The sequence below is a fragment of the Pogona vitticeps genome, chromosome 1 (assembly GCF_051106095.1).
Source record: "Pogona vitticeps strain Pit_001003342236 chromosome 1, PviZW2.1, whole genome shotgun sequence".
NCBI classification, from domain to species: domain Eukaryota; kingdom Metazoa; phylum Chordata; class Lepidosauria; order Squamata; family Agamidae; genus Pogona; species Pogona vitticeps.
In genome coordinates, this window is record NC_135783.1 from 215,173,693 (window position 1) to 215,191,224 (window position 17,532).

A 17,532-nucleotide genomic window follows, 5' to 3' on the forward strand; every position below is an offset into this window, starting at 1 on the left:
TTTTCTGTTCCTTTTTAGGACTTGAAGAAAGCAGGTCTGCTCATTTTTGCTAACAAACAGGATGTTAAAGACTGCATGACAGTAGCTGAAATCTCTCAGTTTCTGAAGTTAACTTCAATTAAAGATCACCAATGGCACATCCAGGCATGCTGTGCTCTTACTGGTGAAGGGTAAGTAGCTTTTGGTGTGCACATGCTTTTCTGACCAGATAGGGTACCTGTAATTTGATAAAGCACAATAATTACAAATAGTAAGATTACAGTGGAAGAAACAGGTGTCTTGAGTTTGGTAGACTATCCATTCTTATGAAACTTATCTTTACTAGGGGATAAACAAGTAGATTTGGTATCAGACAGTTTGGTGTAAAAGTAATGTCTTAAGCAGTTTCCCAGTTCTATAATAATGCTGGAAATTTGTTTGGCAATTACACCATTGGAATGATGTTTTGAATTTCCATTAGAAGTAGAGACCATTTTTTAACCTCATAGCTATGTATCATCGTGGCTGAGCTCCCAAGGTAACAAGCTAGTAGTGGGCAATGTCAAAGCCGAAAAGTGTATTTAATCCGCTCAGTTTTTCAGTTAATGGGAATTCTCAGAGCAAATAATTTTCAATTAGGTATGTTTCAAATTAGGTATGTTTCAATTAGGTAGGTGCTTTTTTAATGGGCAGAGGTTGACATCTGTCACAAATAATATATGAAATAAACGAATTTTTCCTTAATTTAAAATTTTCATTTCCAGGTTATGCCAAGGGCTTGAATGGATGATGTCCAGACTTAAGATCAGATGATTTTTACTCTGCACAGACTTTGCACAAAAAGAGTGCTGGATGTTTGGTTATCTTGACAACTGTGAATATAATGGCTTATGTGTATTTATAAAGACAAACTGAAATTGACTTTCTTTGCTATTTAATACACTAAAGCCGCCTCCAATGAAAGAAAACAACAGAAGTTTGAACTTTGCTTCCTCTGGAATGGAATTTAAATACTGCAGCTGACCTTAATTTTAACATGAAATCACTTGAGACTGTTTAAGATATAATGTATGGGATAAGAATGAAAAGGAGTAATTTTAACTTTTGCATTTTATTATTCCAGTCTAACTCATTCAGCTTGAAAATGTTGACTTGGTTGTTCTAGCAAATTTGAAGAAAAAAAAATCAGTGGCACAGTTATTGACTTTCCAGTATTGAAATTTATTCACATGTATTTCAGACATACAAAACTTTCCCCCTTATGTGTGCAGTACATTTTATATATTTATATCTCATGCTAACATTCATTGACATCTCTTGATCTGTGAAGGGGTTTATTGCAGTATATGGATTTATCCCACTTCTTGTTCAGCTCCATGGTTTGTATCAAGTGTTGTCCGTCCAAAGAAACAGCTTTTGTTAACGAAACAAATTCTCCCCATTCTTTGCCTTGTATTTCCCCAAGCCTCCAGATTGATGGGGAGATCATAGGGGCAGGCCTTGGCATGTGCAAGGACAAGAAGAGGAAAAGACAGTTCTGTTGCAGGGTGTAAGTCTGTTTCTGTAATGATGGGTGTTGTCTGGTTACCTGGATCAAAATCTGAATTTGCCTGTGAAAAATAGTACTAACAGGGAGATTGATGACATGTTATTTGCATCCTTATCATATTCTCTATTCTTTTCTTATGCCAAGGGTGGTGGTGTAATTCTTTAGGATTATTACTCTTTGCTTGGTTTATATGTTTGCAGCTAAAAATAACCACGAAAAGAAACCAGACATTATGGTATACTTATAAGGTTATTCCCCCTTCAGTGTTGGCATATATCTGTGCCAGACAAGAAAATCAAATTTCAGAAGGCTTGTGGGAGGTGACCTATCCATATCAAAATGTTATATACTGACATATTTGATTGTGTAGGTGTTTAACAAAAAAAAAAAAACCAGCATATTCAGGTATCTTTATGCTAGCATTTATTCTCTAGCATTCCCATGTGACATGCTTAAATAGAAGAGGTTATGCTAAAGAGAAGCAAAGATGTCCTCTAGCTTCATCAAAAAGAAGCAGGCCAATGTGAAATTTCACAATGGGGAAGAAAGGACACTGTGATCCAAAATGATCCGAACAATGGGATCCAGACTACTTGGTTGGATTTAAGCCACATTGATTTCAGAGGGAGTTAAGTCTCAACTAAATAATTGATCGTGATGTAAGTTCAACTAACTAAATCTGAACAGAATCTGTTGTTTATTTAAGGGAGGGAAAGGCTGCAGTCTGAATAAATTCAACAAGATGATTATAGCAAGTTGTTTTTTGAGATTTTGACTGGAGTCAGCTTGCTTTTGGTGGGGGAAATTAGGTGAAGATAAAGTTTATGTCTCAGTAAAGGCTGTCTCTTAAACAGACATTTAAATTCATTACATTATACTTTAGGAGCAGCTCCGTGCATTTTGGAAACCATGCTTTAAGCCACATGAACTGCAAATGCAATGGGATAAATAAAACTCAAAATTCCTAAGGTATTAAAAGATAGGAATACATTATTTTTCATTCACTTTTAGCAGTGGACAACATAAGGAGTAGGAAGCAATAATTTTAAGATTTGCCATTGCACAGAAAAATAGTGTTTGTGTTCAAAGGGCTGTGATTCTTATGGAGACAGTAAAAAAGTTGTGACTTTTGTCTTCAACAACCTTCTGAGTCATTCAGAAATCACTAACTACCACCTTATAAACTAGAAAGCCTTCCTCGTATGGTGATACATATTTTGAAAGGATAGTTCAGTTCTCTCGTGATGAAAAGGTAGTTGGATCAAAATGATGTGAAATAAGAATACAGTTGACAGCTCTCAACTCTTGCAAGTTGATACACGAGCAAACTTTGTGTATTCTGCTATATAAACTAGCTGCCTTCTACCGTATTTCCTAAATATTTCTACAAATTGGTTGTTGTGGGTTTTTCGGGCTCTTTGGCTGTGTTCTGAAGGTTGTTCTTCCTAATGTTTCGCCAGTCTCTGTGGCCAGCATCTTCAGAGGATAGGAGTCAGAACTCGGTTTGTGCTCTGACTCCTGTCCTTTGAAGTTGCTGGCCACAGAGACTGGTGAAATGTTAGAAAGAACAACCTTCAGAACATGGCCAAAGAGCCCCAAAACTCAGAACAATAATCAGATCAGGCCATAAAAGCCTTTGAGAATACATTTCTATAAATTATTACTCATCAAATCCATGGACAGTGTCAGTGGTGCCTCCTTGTTGGAGAATAGGAAGAGGGATGATGTTGATATGCTGGAATACAAGGAACTGTTCATTTGAAAGCAAGGGGTGTTCCTAGCCCACTCACATCTTTGCTTTTCTTTAACTATTTCTTTCCCTCCCTATGTGATACCACAGCTGTTGAAATTGCTTAATTTTATAAGCAGTTTTCCTTGGAATAGACTGCTGTTTGGTGGACAGGGTGGTCATGGTAAGAATTTGAAACTCCTTACAGCTACCTGTGTGCTTCTCTGGATCCTGCATGGATACTTGTCTCTCTCTCTCTCTCTCTCTTTTATTTTTTTGGAAATCTGGTGTGTTTTTTTAGCTGAATTGAATAAAAACATGCAAGACTTTAAAGTGCACAGAATGTTGCAAGATATCCATGTTACCATTAAGTACCTGGTACCACTTACAAATATGTCTATATGAGAGGAATGTGTAAAAAGTCCTGAACAAGGCCAAATCTTCCCAATAATAAATGTACTTGATTTTTAAAAGTTTGATTTGATTCTAACAGGGAGGCACCGTATGGCACTTCAGATGTTACTGGACTGCAGTTTCCATGATCCCTAACATGATTGGAGTTACAGTCCAACAACTTCTGGAGGACCATATGTTGCCTGCTTCCCCCCTAGTAGCGCTACTTTTGGTTCATGTGCAGACACATTAAAGATAGAGGGAAGGAGCATTGGCAACAAAAAGCTTCAGACCTGGTTCAATATTTGTTTCAAGAGCCTTACAGAAGCAAGGAGCTTACCAACACACAACCAGTGCCCAGCTTAGACAGGCTCTATGATCCTCAGCATTTCTAACAAGAAAGGTATTCCTCGGTGCTTGATTCATTTCAGCTGGAATAAGGTAGCAATGGACAGGTACTTCGCCTCCTTCCAGACAGATACCCTTGGCGGGTTTGGAGGAAACTTAGCATACTGCCTTCGGTTATTTATTTCTGTTTTGGCCAAAGCTATGAAGATTCGAAACTAAGCATTTTCATTTTGTGTATATTTTTCTCCAAATCAGGCTTTGTACAGGAAAAACTCATGTATGTGCATTAATTTAAAACCGACTTTACTGCCATTTTTTCTAACCCTACCTGGCGGACTTTGAGTATCATTCTGGCTCTAGATCCTCTGGTAAAGTTCCACAGTTATGGTTAGTTACCTACAGCACTAACACCAATGGATTAATGGCTGTTTAGCCAACAAATACTACTGGAGTGCAAGAAAAAGTTTATACACCACTCTGAGAACTGCAGTTGTGTACACTAAGAACACACATAAGTATTATAGAGGGCTATATACTACTCTCTTTGGTAGGGTGAAGGAAGAGCATGCTATATGCTTTGATAGGGTGCGTTACTGAGAGAAATCCAAGATATTTACCTGATGGGAACATGACTGTTTATGTCAGTCTGTAAAACTCATTTGGAATATATATATGCAAGGTACACTGGAAATAAACAGTTTTTAGACTTGGCCTGGTAGGAAAAAAATGGCATTTAGGCTAATAGGGTTTTTTAAATTAGTCCTGCCAGCATGCTTGCTTCTGTGCCTATGTAATACCTACTTTATCTGTATATTTGTAAATAAACAGATTATTACAGACTGGTGCTCTGTCTGCTTCCTTTTATAAAACCACCCAAGTCACCTATAGCACTGAGACCATACTCTAGAGATTTGGCACACATAAGACTACAATTAAATTAAATTGTGAAGCATTCAATGAGGCATTATATAATTGACTTTGTGGGCCGTAAGTAGTGCAGGTCTTCTGTAAAGACTTCCCGTAACTTTTTGCTATTTGGAAAAAAAATATGTAAACCAACATTGGAAAGAAAGCATGGACAGAATGATAATATTTTTACGTGTGTACAGTGTGCTTCCTGCGTGTGGTAAAGTCCCCTTGTAGATGATGAATCATAGACAAAATAGCTGTGTAAACAATCTGAGTAAGAGTCATGCACATGATGTTGACTCTTGAGGGATGATTGAAATTGCATACTAATTCCAAATTAGTTTGTGGTATATTGTAAAGGGAACCTTGAATGGAAGCATCTATCTGACCTGATATGTTTCAACCAGAAGGATTTTAACATCTTTTTTTAAATTTAAAAATTGCATATCAATGTGTCATTGTAAAGATACATTAACTAGGTGTTATGACATGAAAGGCTGACTTTTGGCAGTGAAAAACTTAGTTGTTTATCTTTGAAAAATAAGATTTCAGATTTGTGCAGTGGTATATCTAGTTAGTGACAGAAGATAAACTGAAAGACCTCTAGATCCAGCTGCCATGTCATTTGTCTTCTAAACCCAAATATTCTAGCATTTCTTTCTTCCAACCAGCTTCTTGCTAGCTTCACCCATATTAGGCCAGTGTTTTTGATCACCCAAACCACACAAAGTTGACTGCCAGGCCTAACACAGACCATTGCTGCAAACTGTAATGAAACTGATACTTCATGGTCAGTGTTGATAAACTAGTCTTCCTGAAAAAAAAAAACATCTTTATGAATACTGCAATGAAAAAGGAATGAGTAAGACATTACAACAGCCAAGCCTTAGAGCCAGCATATTTAAATTAATTTGGGGGCAAGTGTGTTCACATAATTTGATTTTGACAGAACTTATTTGCTAGTTGTAATTAAAACTTTGAAAGTCAAAGTTGATGAAATCTTTTGGATATAAGGATTAAAGCAGAGGTCACACTTCCTAGTAAACGTAGGATGAGCTCACGAGATAAAACGAATGTGCTGCGTAATGGGCAGTACAGCAGCTGTCCTGTCGTTGATGCGGCTAAACACTCGCCATGGAAAGCTTTTGTGTTAACAGCTACAGCAGCTGTCTTGGCTTGCACCACGAGTGACACTTTTGCTATAAATAATAATCTTTTGATTGTATAATGTGTGGGTAAAGGCAGAGTTACAGGGATATTTCATTGACTATAATGTTTCATGAAATCTTCAGACTGTTCCAAGTAAGCTAAATAGTGTCTGTGAAGGGATGGCTTAGGAACTTTTATGCCAGTAGAAACAGGTGTAAATGTTAGGTTATTGTTCCTTAAACACTGACGCAGCCGTTATGTGCAAGTGGCCTCCCCAAATTCTCCATTCTGTTTGGGACAGTTTTGCCATATTTCTCCAGGGGAAAGAGAAACTTGAGAATGAATTAGAAGTGGGGCTTGCAATTAACAATGGTTGGTAGCACAGCTTTGTTCTGTTTTTCTTTAACAGGTTTTGGGTTTTGCGCTACCATTACAAGTAGCAAGAAAGGTAACTGTTGTGGCAGTCTATCTACTCTTTTGCTTCTTCCACAGTGCCCTTCGCCTAAGAACATTCTGGGGCACTAATGTGGTGATGGTGGACAGGCAGCTATCTCCAGAAGGCAGAGAGATTTGGGAAATAATTCTACAGTGTGTCCTAAATATAGAAATATGGAAAAGATAAATCTTCGTAAAAGATTTTTGTCTCCTAATTTTGACTCAGCACAAATTGAGGGGGTTTGGCAGCATCCCAGATTTTTGGAAATGTTACATTTCAGAGAGTTGGACTTACATTTTGTTGCTACTGTAGAAAATGCTTATATCACTCTTTGTAAGCCTTTTTAGCAAATACAAGGGGATGTGATGTTATATATAGCTCTAGGAGTAACATGAAGCTAATGCTGTATGATAATTTATACTCCAATTTCCAGAAGGGTTGTTTCATTTCATTCATTCATTCATTCATTCAAGTGGTTCCCAACCTTTTTTAAACTGTGACCCCCTTTTATAATAGTCAAGTAACCTGCAACAGCCCCCCTCCATGTTTGCATACAAAGGCACTTTTAATGGGGTAAAGTCATCGCTGTTCAGAAAGTAGAGGCTTTTTCCTCCCCACAAAGGGCATGTTTCTCATACATACTTATACACACTGATTTTAACATCCTACTCTGAAAAGTCAAGGAAAAACAAGGACTAAAACACAGCCCTTATTTGTGTTTTAGCAACACATACACACACACACACACACACACAAACACTTTGTGACACCCCCCTTTGGTGTTATGATTACTAGTTTGGGGAAACTGATTTAAATAAATAATAAATAAATAATTATAGAACTGCAGAGTTGGAGGGACCCTATGGATCATCGAGTCCAGCCCCTGTCAAGGAGGCACACTGGGGAATTGAACTCTCAACCTCTGGCACCTAAACCACTGAGCAAATAGACTTTTATCCTGTCTGTCTAGCACCATTCCACTAGCCTGGCAGCTGACATGCATAGCCCCCCCCCCCGCCATAAATATAAAAACACACAACCTCCCAACAGGTAACCATACTTGGGTCACAGGTTACCTAAAGTGTACCTCATGTAGGTGCAATTGGAACCCAAATGGGACAAAGGCCACTGGCGGCGAGTTTCCAAGGTGACAATGGCATTACTAATGCAGGTGGGGAACATTCATGGTATGGACAACATTAACATCCTGGCAGCCATTAGTCGAGATTCTTAGGGCTTGAATTTTTAGGAGGTAATGTTGAGGTCATAGTTTGTCCAAAACAACTCTGGTCATACACAAGACAGCAGAGAAAACTAGCTTATTCATTTGTATCATTGCTTCAAGGCCCCAATCTCTGTTTAGATTTTGGAATTTAAGTAATCTACTTCTAGAATTTATTAAAGTAATCCTCTTCTACTGATTCTGCCTGCAATCTTCCTTTGTAATACCTATTTTATTTCAACAGCCTCTTTGAGAAGAGTGTCCTAGAAGGGAGAAACTGACTGCACTTGGTTGCCATTTCTGATTTCAGATAGATTGTCTTGATTAATTTTCTTTCATAGAAAATAAACTGAAAATAAAAATTGTATTGTCTGCCCTAAGCAGAATACAGAGGTGCACTGCTAGCTTCTGTCCCATTATTGATACTGGGACTGAACTCTGATGTGAGCAGACTGAAGGGTAAGATATCGCTTGAACATCAGGCTGACTTGATATTCATGCTGTAGAACAGTGGTTCCCAACCTTGGGTAATCCAGATGTTCTTGGACTACAACTCCCAGAAATCACCACTAGCACAGCTAGTGGTGAAGGCTTCTGGGAATTGCAGTTCAAGAACACATGGAGTTACCCAAGGCTGGAAACCACTGGTGTAAAATGTAGAAGCAAAGGCAGCTGAAGTATGAACAAGCCTCTGGATCTCCGTGGCACAACAACAGCATAAAGCCTTCATCAGAATCAGAGTTTAGGAAAGTTACTTTTCCAGATTGCGAGAATCCCCCAGCAAACATGGACAACAATCATCCTGCCAGGGAACTCTGGGAGCTATCATGCAAAAGGAACTAATTTTCCAAGGCCTGCCTGAGGTCAATCAAGTAAATCACTGCAAAGAAGGAAATTAGTAGATCTCTTCATTCACAAGACTACCTGTTATGAGATTTTTTTTTTCGAAGACCAAGTAAAACATTAAACTACTCTTTCATCTAATTTAATAACTATATTTTGGCAACAACTGCATAGTAATTTACCTGGACTTACAAAGGGAGATCCATTTCATCTAAGTCTGTGTTGCAGAGTGAATCTGAGTTGCCCAGAGTGGTTAACTGTGTGTTTTGATGTGAATATTTTTGGTGACTGCATTCACATTATTGGTATCTGGGAGCTTTATTCCTATGTCCCCACTCTGGATGCCTGTCTGATCCTGCAGGGCACTTCCTTACACGAGTCTGGATTAGATGACTTCCAGGATTTCTACATTGATGATTTGATTCAGACTGGGGGGAAAAAAGGAAAGAAAAAGAAACAGCTCATTAACATGCTTACTGTATAATCACTTTAGACCTATGGATCCTTGCTTCCATAAGCATAACTTAATTTTCCTCCAGTATTCATAATCGTAAATAATACTGTTAAATGTGTCGGGCTGTTAATGCATGAAAATGCAGAAGTTTAAAATATGTATCTAATGAAATAGGAGCCCAAAGATCAAGTTTTTGAATGCAAGGTAATTAAATGCAAGCACCTCCTCCATGTGAAAGGGAAGGGGGCTCACTTTCTGCGTGCCGTGGCACTAAGGGCACTAAGCAAGCGTGAATTTTGCTGCTGCTGTGCTTCAGATGGCAGACAGCCCGGTGCTAGTCTAGTGCTGATGCTATCTTTTCCATGGAGAGGGAAGTTCAGCACCTGGTCCTGTCTGTTCGCTATTATTAAAAAAGGCCAGAGTCTCCTCTACGTCTACCCTGCTGCTTGGGTGATAAGTGTGAAGCAACCCAACACAGCACTTCCCTGGTCTGTTTCAGCAATGCAGGATAACTGCGTACCTCCCACCTCTCACTGCAACATGTGCAGACAATAGCCTCATGTGTCTAGGTCAGAAGGCCAGTTATATTGCTCATGAAGGATCAAGAGGGCCACTAATGACATGTGCAAACTGTGTGCAAGATTGTAAAAAGTTGGGGGGAGCAGTTACAGAAGGACTATCTGCTTTTTATTGGCATGGGAGCAAGTGGAAATGAAACACCCTTGCTTGCTCTCACTACTTCCACATAAGAGGAAACCCCCAAATATGCTGGTTAAATTTATTTATTTATTTATGTAACTTATATGCTGCCCACTCTACCCAAAGATCTCTGGGCGGCTTACAACAATTAAAATACAATAAAAGATAAAACGATTATATTTATAGCTGACATCTTCTCAGAAATATGGCAGGGGAACAGTGCAACAAGACATGTCAAATTGTGCTGTTGCGGACTGCAGAAGAACAAAGCAAGCACCTTCTTTACAAGAGAATGGATACGAGTAAGGCTTTGATCTATCATGTTACTCTGTCAGACTCCTTAGCAATAAAGCACAGAGTCTTATTGAGCTGTTCACTTGTGGTTGCATTAATATTATATGAGGAAGAAGGATTATGGCTGAGCAAGGGTTATAGAATCTATCCCATAGGATCAGAGCTTCGGCTGATGCTTATGGCATGCTTCATTTTGCTGCCTTGCCTGTGGGAAAACAGTAAGACATTTCCCAGCAATTAAGCATTTAGGAATAATATATACAAGAGAGGTACACTGAACTAGTGATGAACTGTAACATTGTGAGTTACGGCAACTAGGTTCAATATTAGGAGACCTGGTTCTGCTTTTAATGCAGTAGCAGGGCGTACATTTAATGAACACTGTGTTAGATTATTTACTCATTTTACAAATTTTACCTTACTATTTTTTAAAATGTCAGTAAACTTAATTTTTATTGGGGGGGGGGGGGAAACAGTCCTAACACATCTAAAGCGGCCTAAAGGACTACATAGCCTTCAAAAGTAAAGAGGGCCAAAAAGGGTCTCTCTCTCACCCCAGTACACTAATGAGAACCCAAACCTGGAAGCAGCAAGCCCCAGACAACATAGCTACCCATAACGAGTTTACATATTGGATAAGAGGAGTGTAAAGAGAGTTAAAATATAAAAAAGAGCAAGCTCTGTATTTTCCCAAATAAGGTAGAGTCGCTCTCTCCCAAATTATTTGTAGCCATCTCTGTTGGATTGGAGGAATTGGTTTGTGGGCGGAGGGGAGAGTGCAAGGATGGCTGTTCCTTCCAGACCCATCTGTGTGAATCTGAATTCAACCCATGGAAAATTGAAGTGGTTTTTTTAAAAAATAAGGATGACATTTTGCATAAAAGCAATGAACAATCAGTCTCATAATTTAGTACATCCTTACATATTGTTTACCAAGCCATTCTATAGTGGTGGCAATAGCCTGCAGCAGAAACACTGAATGGGATGGAGAATAATTGTCAGCTGGCCTACGTGTCCTTCTTTTATGAGAGTACATAAAGGAAACGAGGTGGCTTGGTATCAAAGGCTTCCCTGAATCTGATGCAGTAATGGTTTCTGGCTTAGGTGGGTTTAAGAGGGGAATTGGAGGGGTTACAAATCTGGTCTCTAAAAAATGTCACCATCCATCCATTCATGTCCTTTACTAGAGTACTGTCTTCTCCCACCTGCTCACTTCAGCAGATGCTCAACATTTTGTGGCTACTGATCATGTTTTCAACACTATTTATTTGCTTATATGCCATTTTCTTCTTCTTTTGCAAATCTTTGGAATCTCCTCAAGCCTGCTGGTACCTTCCTCGTGTCCAGGAGAACGTTGTAATGTAGCTACATAAGGCACCCCTCAGAATAGCTGAAATCCTGTTGGGCGCAGTCCAACAGGAATGATGTCGCCAGAAGCCAACGGTGGCAGATTGAATAATTTGTTTTTCAATGTTGGGTAGCATGCGACATTGTATCTCTGTGTGTGAACTGTGTGCATCCTGAAATTGGAAAAGGAAATCTTTAATCTGCTGCTGACATTGTTGATGATCACGACATTGTTGATGAACATCACGAAAGGATTTTGGCCCATGACTGTTAGTAGATAGTTTTGAATGGGATCCTTTAGCCCTTCTGATGTTCTGGACTTTTGGTCCTATATAATCCTTGTCACTGACCATGTTGGGTGAGGCTAGTGAACACTGACGTGCAAAAGATCTGAAAAGCCAAAGGAGCCCTGGTAATAAAAATAGTTGGCATGTCCTGCTTGAGGGGCTGTGTGCTTCAGGAGTCAATACCAGTTGCTGGGAAGCAACGGTGGGGAAGGGCTGTGACTTTGATAGTCAAAAAAACACGATTTGCTATAAAAGCAAACAAAGCGTTACACAAAATGGACCTTTGACCTGAACTAGGAGAGCTCTTATGTGACTATTGAACAGGAAATAGGACGTCTCCATTTATAAGGTGTACATAGCTATCTTGCGATAGAGACTAGATGATTCAATAGATTCCTTCCAAATTTGATTTTATCAGTCTAAGAGGATTGGATGGCAGCCGTGTCAAATGCCAGATCTGTGCAACTGATTTGATCCTGTACCTTCAGATTCTGGCCAGGAAGAAAAGAAGAAAGCAGCAAATTGTTCTCTACGTAAACTGAACTCAACTGGGCTGACACCAGCAACATAGGCATGTATTTGTTACGTGCTTGACAATGCCTCAGCTCTAAATTAGGACCCCAGTGGGAGCAACAGCAGAGCCAGGTGATATGAAGACTGGCTTTAAAATGACCTTGTCCTTTGTATTTGTCCTATGAAAAACATACACCAGCCTCAGAGGTTGGGACCGGCATTAGCAAGAGCAGGTCATGCATCCCATTAAATGTGTGAATAGGTACAAGATCCACACAAATACTGGTAAGTAATCAATTAATTACTAATTGACAGGAAGATACACATTTCCTTGGCAGAGTTCTAAAACACAAGACTCTCAGACCCGGAGAAGATAGACATTTGGATTCTGGGATGCTCTCCAGTTGACAGGGCCGGGTCAGTTCATTTTGCCAATTTGTGACAGATGAATTTAAAAAAACAAAAATCAAACAGAATTTGGTTGTAATTTTTATGGCATGATGGAGCAAAACTGGAAATGTCTTAGCCTGCCTACATTCCGGAGTGGGCAGCTACGGCCCTCCTTATGTTTTCAACCTACACACTCCATCTGTTCTAGCCAGCATAGCCAAAGGCAAGGGTTTACGAGAACTGCAATCCAACAACATCTGGGGGAATCACAGTTTGCCCACTGCCAAGGTATAACACATGGGTTGTCAAATTATGGAGCCATGTGTCTTTCAGTTTCCATTGGTACCTAGGGAAATTCGTCCCAAATACTGGGCTCAGAGCAACTAGGTACCTCAATTCCATTGGCAGAGGAAACACCGGTTGCCCTGACCTTGTGTGACTGCCTCTACTGCAGCTGGTTTTAGAAGGCCACCCTTGGGAGGCCATAATTTCATCAACTACTGGGAGTCAGGAAATGGTACTTGTAGATTTCCTCCTAGTTCTCCTCCTCCCGTCTCTGCAATAATGAAGAAACTTTCGAGGGGGATATCTTGTTATCCTGCTTGGCTGGATCAAACAAAAGACCTCTTCGGGCCAACGCTCTGTTTAAACAGTGGCCAGTCATATGCCTCTGGCAAGGTGTTCTGCTCCTGTCGCTTAGCAACTGATACACAGAGGCCTACGAAGTAATATACAGCCCTCATGCATATATTAGTAGCTAGGGATCACTGGTCATGGATGTTCTTGGCTTCCATGAATTGTTCCAATCCCCCTTTATTGTTCTCCAGGATGGAGAGGATCTCTGCTTCTTCTGGCAATAAAAACAGCAATTTTAAATTAGGCTCACTTCCTTTTGCATGCGCTGAAACTGCCAGTCTTCAGGTTTAAGGGATCATGTCATATGTTTTTAGGGGCAATTCTTATTATTCACTTTCTTCATATCAAAAAGAGCAACCACCACTAAATGAGAGACCCAAAGTTCTCAAAGATGTGTAAAATTTCATTGAAGGAACCCAACATGTTCCAGTGAATTAGTTATTTTGTAGCCTTCAGCAGCTATTAAAATAAAGAAAAGGATAGTATAGCACTTACAGTGATCATTCATTCATAAGACCCCATGTTAAAGATTTTGGAGGCACATCCATAACTGTCATTGTTGCATATAGACCAACAAATTAACAGTGCCTATCGAAATCTGGAGCACAAAAGGAGGGGGAAAAGCAGAACCAAATGCTGTTGGAAAATTTGGCCTAGGGGGATTGAAACAAGCAGGAGAATGACTCGTAGAGTTCTGCAAAGCCAGCAATCTGCTTATTGCAAATAAACACTAAAAACAACAGAACAGACATCTACTGTATCTGTAAAAGTGGATGTCACCAGATGGTCAATATAGAAATCAAATACACTATATCATTGGAAGCAGGAAATGGAGAAGCTGTATTCTCTTTGCCAAAACAAGACCATGAACAGATTGTGGTATTGATCATGAACTGTCAATATCCAACATTCAAGTAGAGTTGAAAAAGAAAATTAAGAATTCTGGTGCCAAAATATAATTTAAACAAGATTCCTGATGCATTTAAATTCCACATAAAGAACAGATTTGCATTAAAATAATCAATTGACCATGAACCAGAAAAACTGTAGATTGAAATACTATTAGGGAAGATGGCAAAGATACTGTCTTTAAGGTGCCACATGTCTTTGTCTTTGTTTTCTTTTGTTTTGTTTCTTTGGATTTTGCCTGATATGTTAGCACAGACTAGCATAGCTACCTCTTCTAAAAGAAAATAAAGGAACTCAGGTTCTTTGCTCAGTCCTCAAAGAGCCAGGACTCCCTGTCTAGAATCTGTCTAGATTCTGAACTTTGCTCCAAAACATGCATATTTCAAATAAAGATAGTTTCACTGGAGGAGTGTACCTTATCTTTTAGCAGACTCTCAGATTTGCATAGCTGAAAAGAAGCCATAAGGGTCATTAAATACAACTTTACCAAAGGAGAATATTCTCAATATCAGGAATTATTATGCTGCAGTCTCCTAGATTTCTTTTCTACATCCATGATTCTTTCTGGGTCTTTCTTTTTGCAAAAAGAGGCATAAGACTGGCCACTTCTCAGTTCTTTTGTATAAAGGTCAATCTTAGGGGAAATCTACATATTTTAGTGAGCAAATTAGGTATTTCACATTTAATTTGTTTATTAGCGGTAAGGTCTAGAACTCATCTCATATACTTCAGCTCCCATTCAAAAAAATGTCAGTGAAGGTAAGGAATCTAGCTTCATTGTCTGCAGTGAACACAGATACAAATAAATACTCAGATGGTTGATTCTTCCCCTCTTGTGCATCATATACTCTTATAAGTGGTTCATCTACTTCCCTTGCTGATTTTCTGCTTCTATTTATGGATGCATTTAAAATTGTTGCTTTTAATACTATTCGTGAAGCAATCGCCAAAGTTTTGCACCCTTCTGCACCCTTTGTTATCTGCCTGCACTTTTGTTGTTGCTGTTGATTTTCAAGTTCGGGATTTGGTACGATATGCTTTTCATACTTTATAAATGAATGGGACAACCGATGAAATTGCTCTTGTCTAATTGGTAACTTCGGTGTTCCTAGTGCTTGCAACTATTGGGCTGGTCCTATAGAAGCCCCCTTGATTATCCCCCAGTGGACAGAATAGTACAGGATCATAGGAATTGCACTGCTGTGGCAGTGGATACAACCTGGGAGACCAGGATGCATATCTTGTTTTAAGTGTGTAGAGAGGAATTTGTCTCCTTCTTTCTTGTATGAGGGCCACTACTAGTAACGTGTTAAACGAGTCATGAACTAACAAGGGGCAGAGTTGAATCCAGCAGAACAACTGGAAATCTTACACAGACAAAAAAAAGGAGTAAGTTCTCAATCTTGACCTATAAACAGGTGCTCTGACATACCTGGGGAAAAACTTTTTTTGGAACCAAATGTATTGAGTAATTGAGAATGCTTAAATTTGGAAACTGAATTCATCATTCAAAAGACGTCAATGAAGTCACAAGCTTGACTTCTTAAACTACGGGTGGATCATGCTGCATCTGTCTTGAAGCATCGTAAAAGTACTATGGTGTCACTCAAATGTGTCTGACCTCTAAAATTAATCCCAAGTCTCTAGATTGTAGCGTATAGGTGAGGCACTCCTTTAAAAGATGAAGTCAACTGAGAAGATAGATCATCATCATATCCCAAGTAAAGAAAGCAGAGAACAAAAAATAAATATGATCCTTGAAGGCCACTACCTTCCCCCAATCTGATTACAAGCAATACAGCTGTGTTCTCAGAGGCCTTTCCCTCTGATTACGACTAACCTGGCTAAACCTGGGAAACCATAAAGAAGAACTGTGTGAAATAACTGAATATATATCTTTAACCTGTACTCAGGTTGTGTATATTTTATGCCAGGCAAAATCAATGGGCATCACAGAATCTCAGTTGGAGTCATCTTCACCCAGGCATCGGTCATGCAGTTTGGTTTGGAGGGGCAAATGGGCATTTTGGACTGGATCTTGATTTGTTCTTGAGTGGTACAGACCCCGTCTGATTCAGTCCAGGTCCAGATTCCAGATCAACTTGGAAAGTCTGATAATCAGCACTCACACTGGGAAACTGCAAGAGCTATAACTTTGTGTTTTCTCCAATATCTGTGAAATTATCATACAATTAAAAGAGGGGAATAATTCTGACAAATTTCAGATAGCTTCCAGGGGTTGTGTACCAGCCACCTTTAGATTTTGCTTTTTTAAAAATAATACAAATATGTACACACACTTTCATGTTCAGCCTTGCTTTTATCCTGTGCTGGTCACACCTTCCAAGTGCCCTTAGAAAATCTCCAAGTTCACAATTAAGGACTGCACCAAATAGTAAGTGTAAAAAGCAAACAAGATTAGGAGGATGGATTGAAACACTGCCCTGAAGGATAACACAGGGATCAAGAGGCGGCAGGGCTTAGAAGCCCATTGCCGGGGTGGTGGTGATGGTCGTAGTAATGTCACCATGCTAAAGCCCTAAAGAATATCTCTAAGGTTCATCGTTAATGTACTGCTGAACAGAATAGTGCAGCAAAGACCAAATGTAAGGATCAGAGTATTTCACTGAAAGGCCACTCTAGGCAGGCAGCAGCGGTTGGCCGATGTGGGTAGCAGACAAAGAAAAGCCTCTTGCAGGGGACAAACGGAGAACGGCTGCCAGAGAATCCAGCACTCTTTGGTCCTGCCCTTGCTGGTGTGACTTTTCTCCTTCTATTCCCAACAGGGATGCTTGATGCTGCCTCTGAAGGTGGTTGAACAGGCGGCGGCTGCCCTGGCAGTCTGCCCCATGCTTATTTATGCCCTACAGTAAAGGTAGACACCCGTCCTGGGATCCTCGCCTACTTTAGAGTGGTCCCCAGCCATGCCTGCCTTTTGTGACCCGGACAGCCCGCCTTCTCTCCCAGGCTGCCTCTGCCAAGGTGCTGCCACCGCCTCCTCCTTCATACCTTTGATTTCAGGCTCAGATAGAGGAGAACTTCCATCTGGCCCTAGGGGTAGCCTTTGTATTTCTAGTATTCCACATGACTCATTAAGTTAAGCTAATGAGCAGGTATAATGGTAACATGATGGTAACTGTGGAAGTGACATTGTAAACAGCATATGATTGTTTAAACAATGTGGAGATATAACAATGGCCTGAAAATTAAGGTGTAGTTTTTTGTGAATCAAATAGGCAATTTTTTTTACAAGAATGGGCAATAAAATTACAATAATGGTTCTTCTTTTTGTGATTCACATTCACAGTGTGAATCAGCTGTGCAATATCATCGTAATAGATGTACTTTGTGAATAAAATATGCTTCTTGGCAGGATTTAGATGAATACTGAATTGCACATAATAGCATGTGCGTCTGTGGACATGTGCACACACATGTACACAAAC

At 39.6% G+C, this 17,532-nt stretch overlaps 1 protein-coding gene across 1 annotated transcript in view; it reads left to right on the forward strand.

Annotated features, from left to right (window-relative positions):
- ARL5A (ARF like GTPase 5A) overlaps positions 1–4,837 on the forward strand; it is a 39,575-nt gene extending 34,738 nt beyond the window's left edge. Inside the window, exons 5-6 of the mRNA XM_020797086.3 lie at positions 19–170; positions 744–4,837. Of these exons, the coding sequence (XP_020652745.1) occupies positions 19–170; positions 744–792 (201 nt within the window). The 3' untranslated portion in view covers positions 793–4,837. The remainder of the gene's footprint in view (positions 1–18; positions 171–743) is intronic.
- The last annotated feature ends 12,695 nt before the right edge of the window (positions 4,838–17,532 follow it).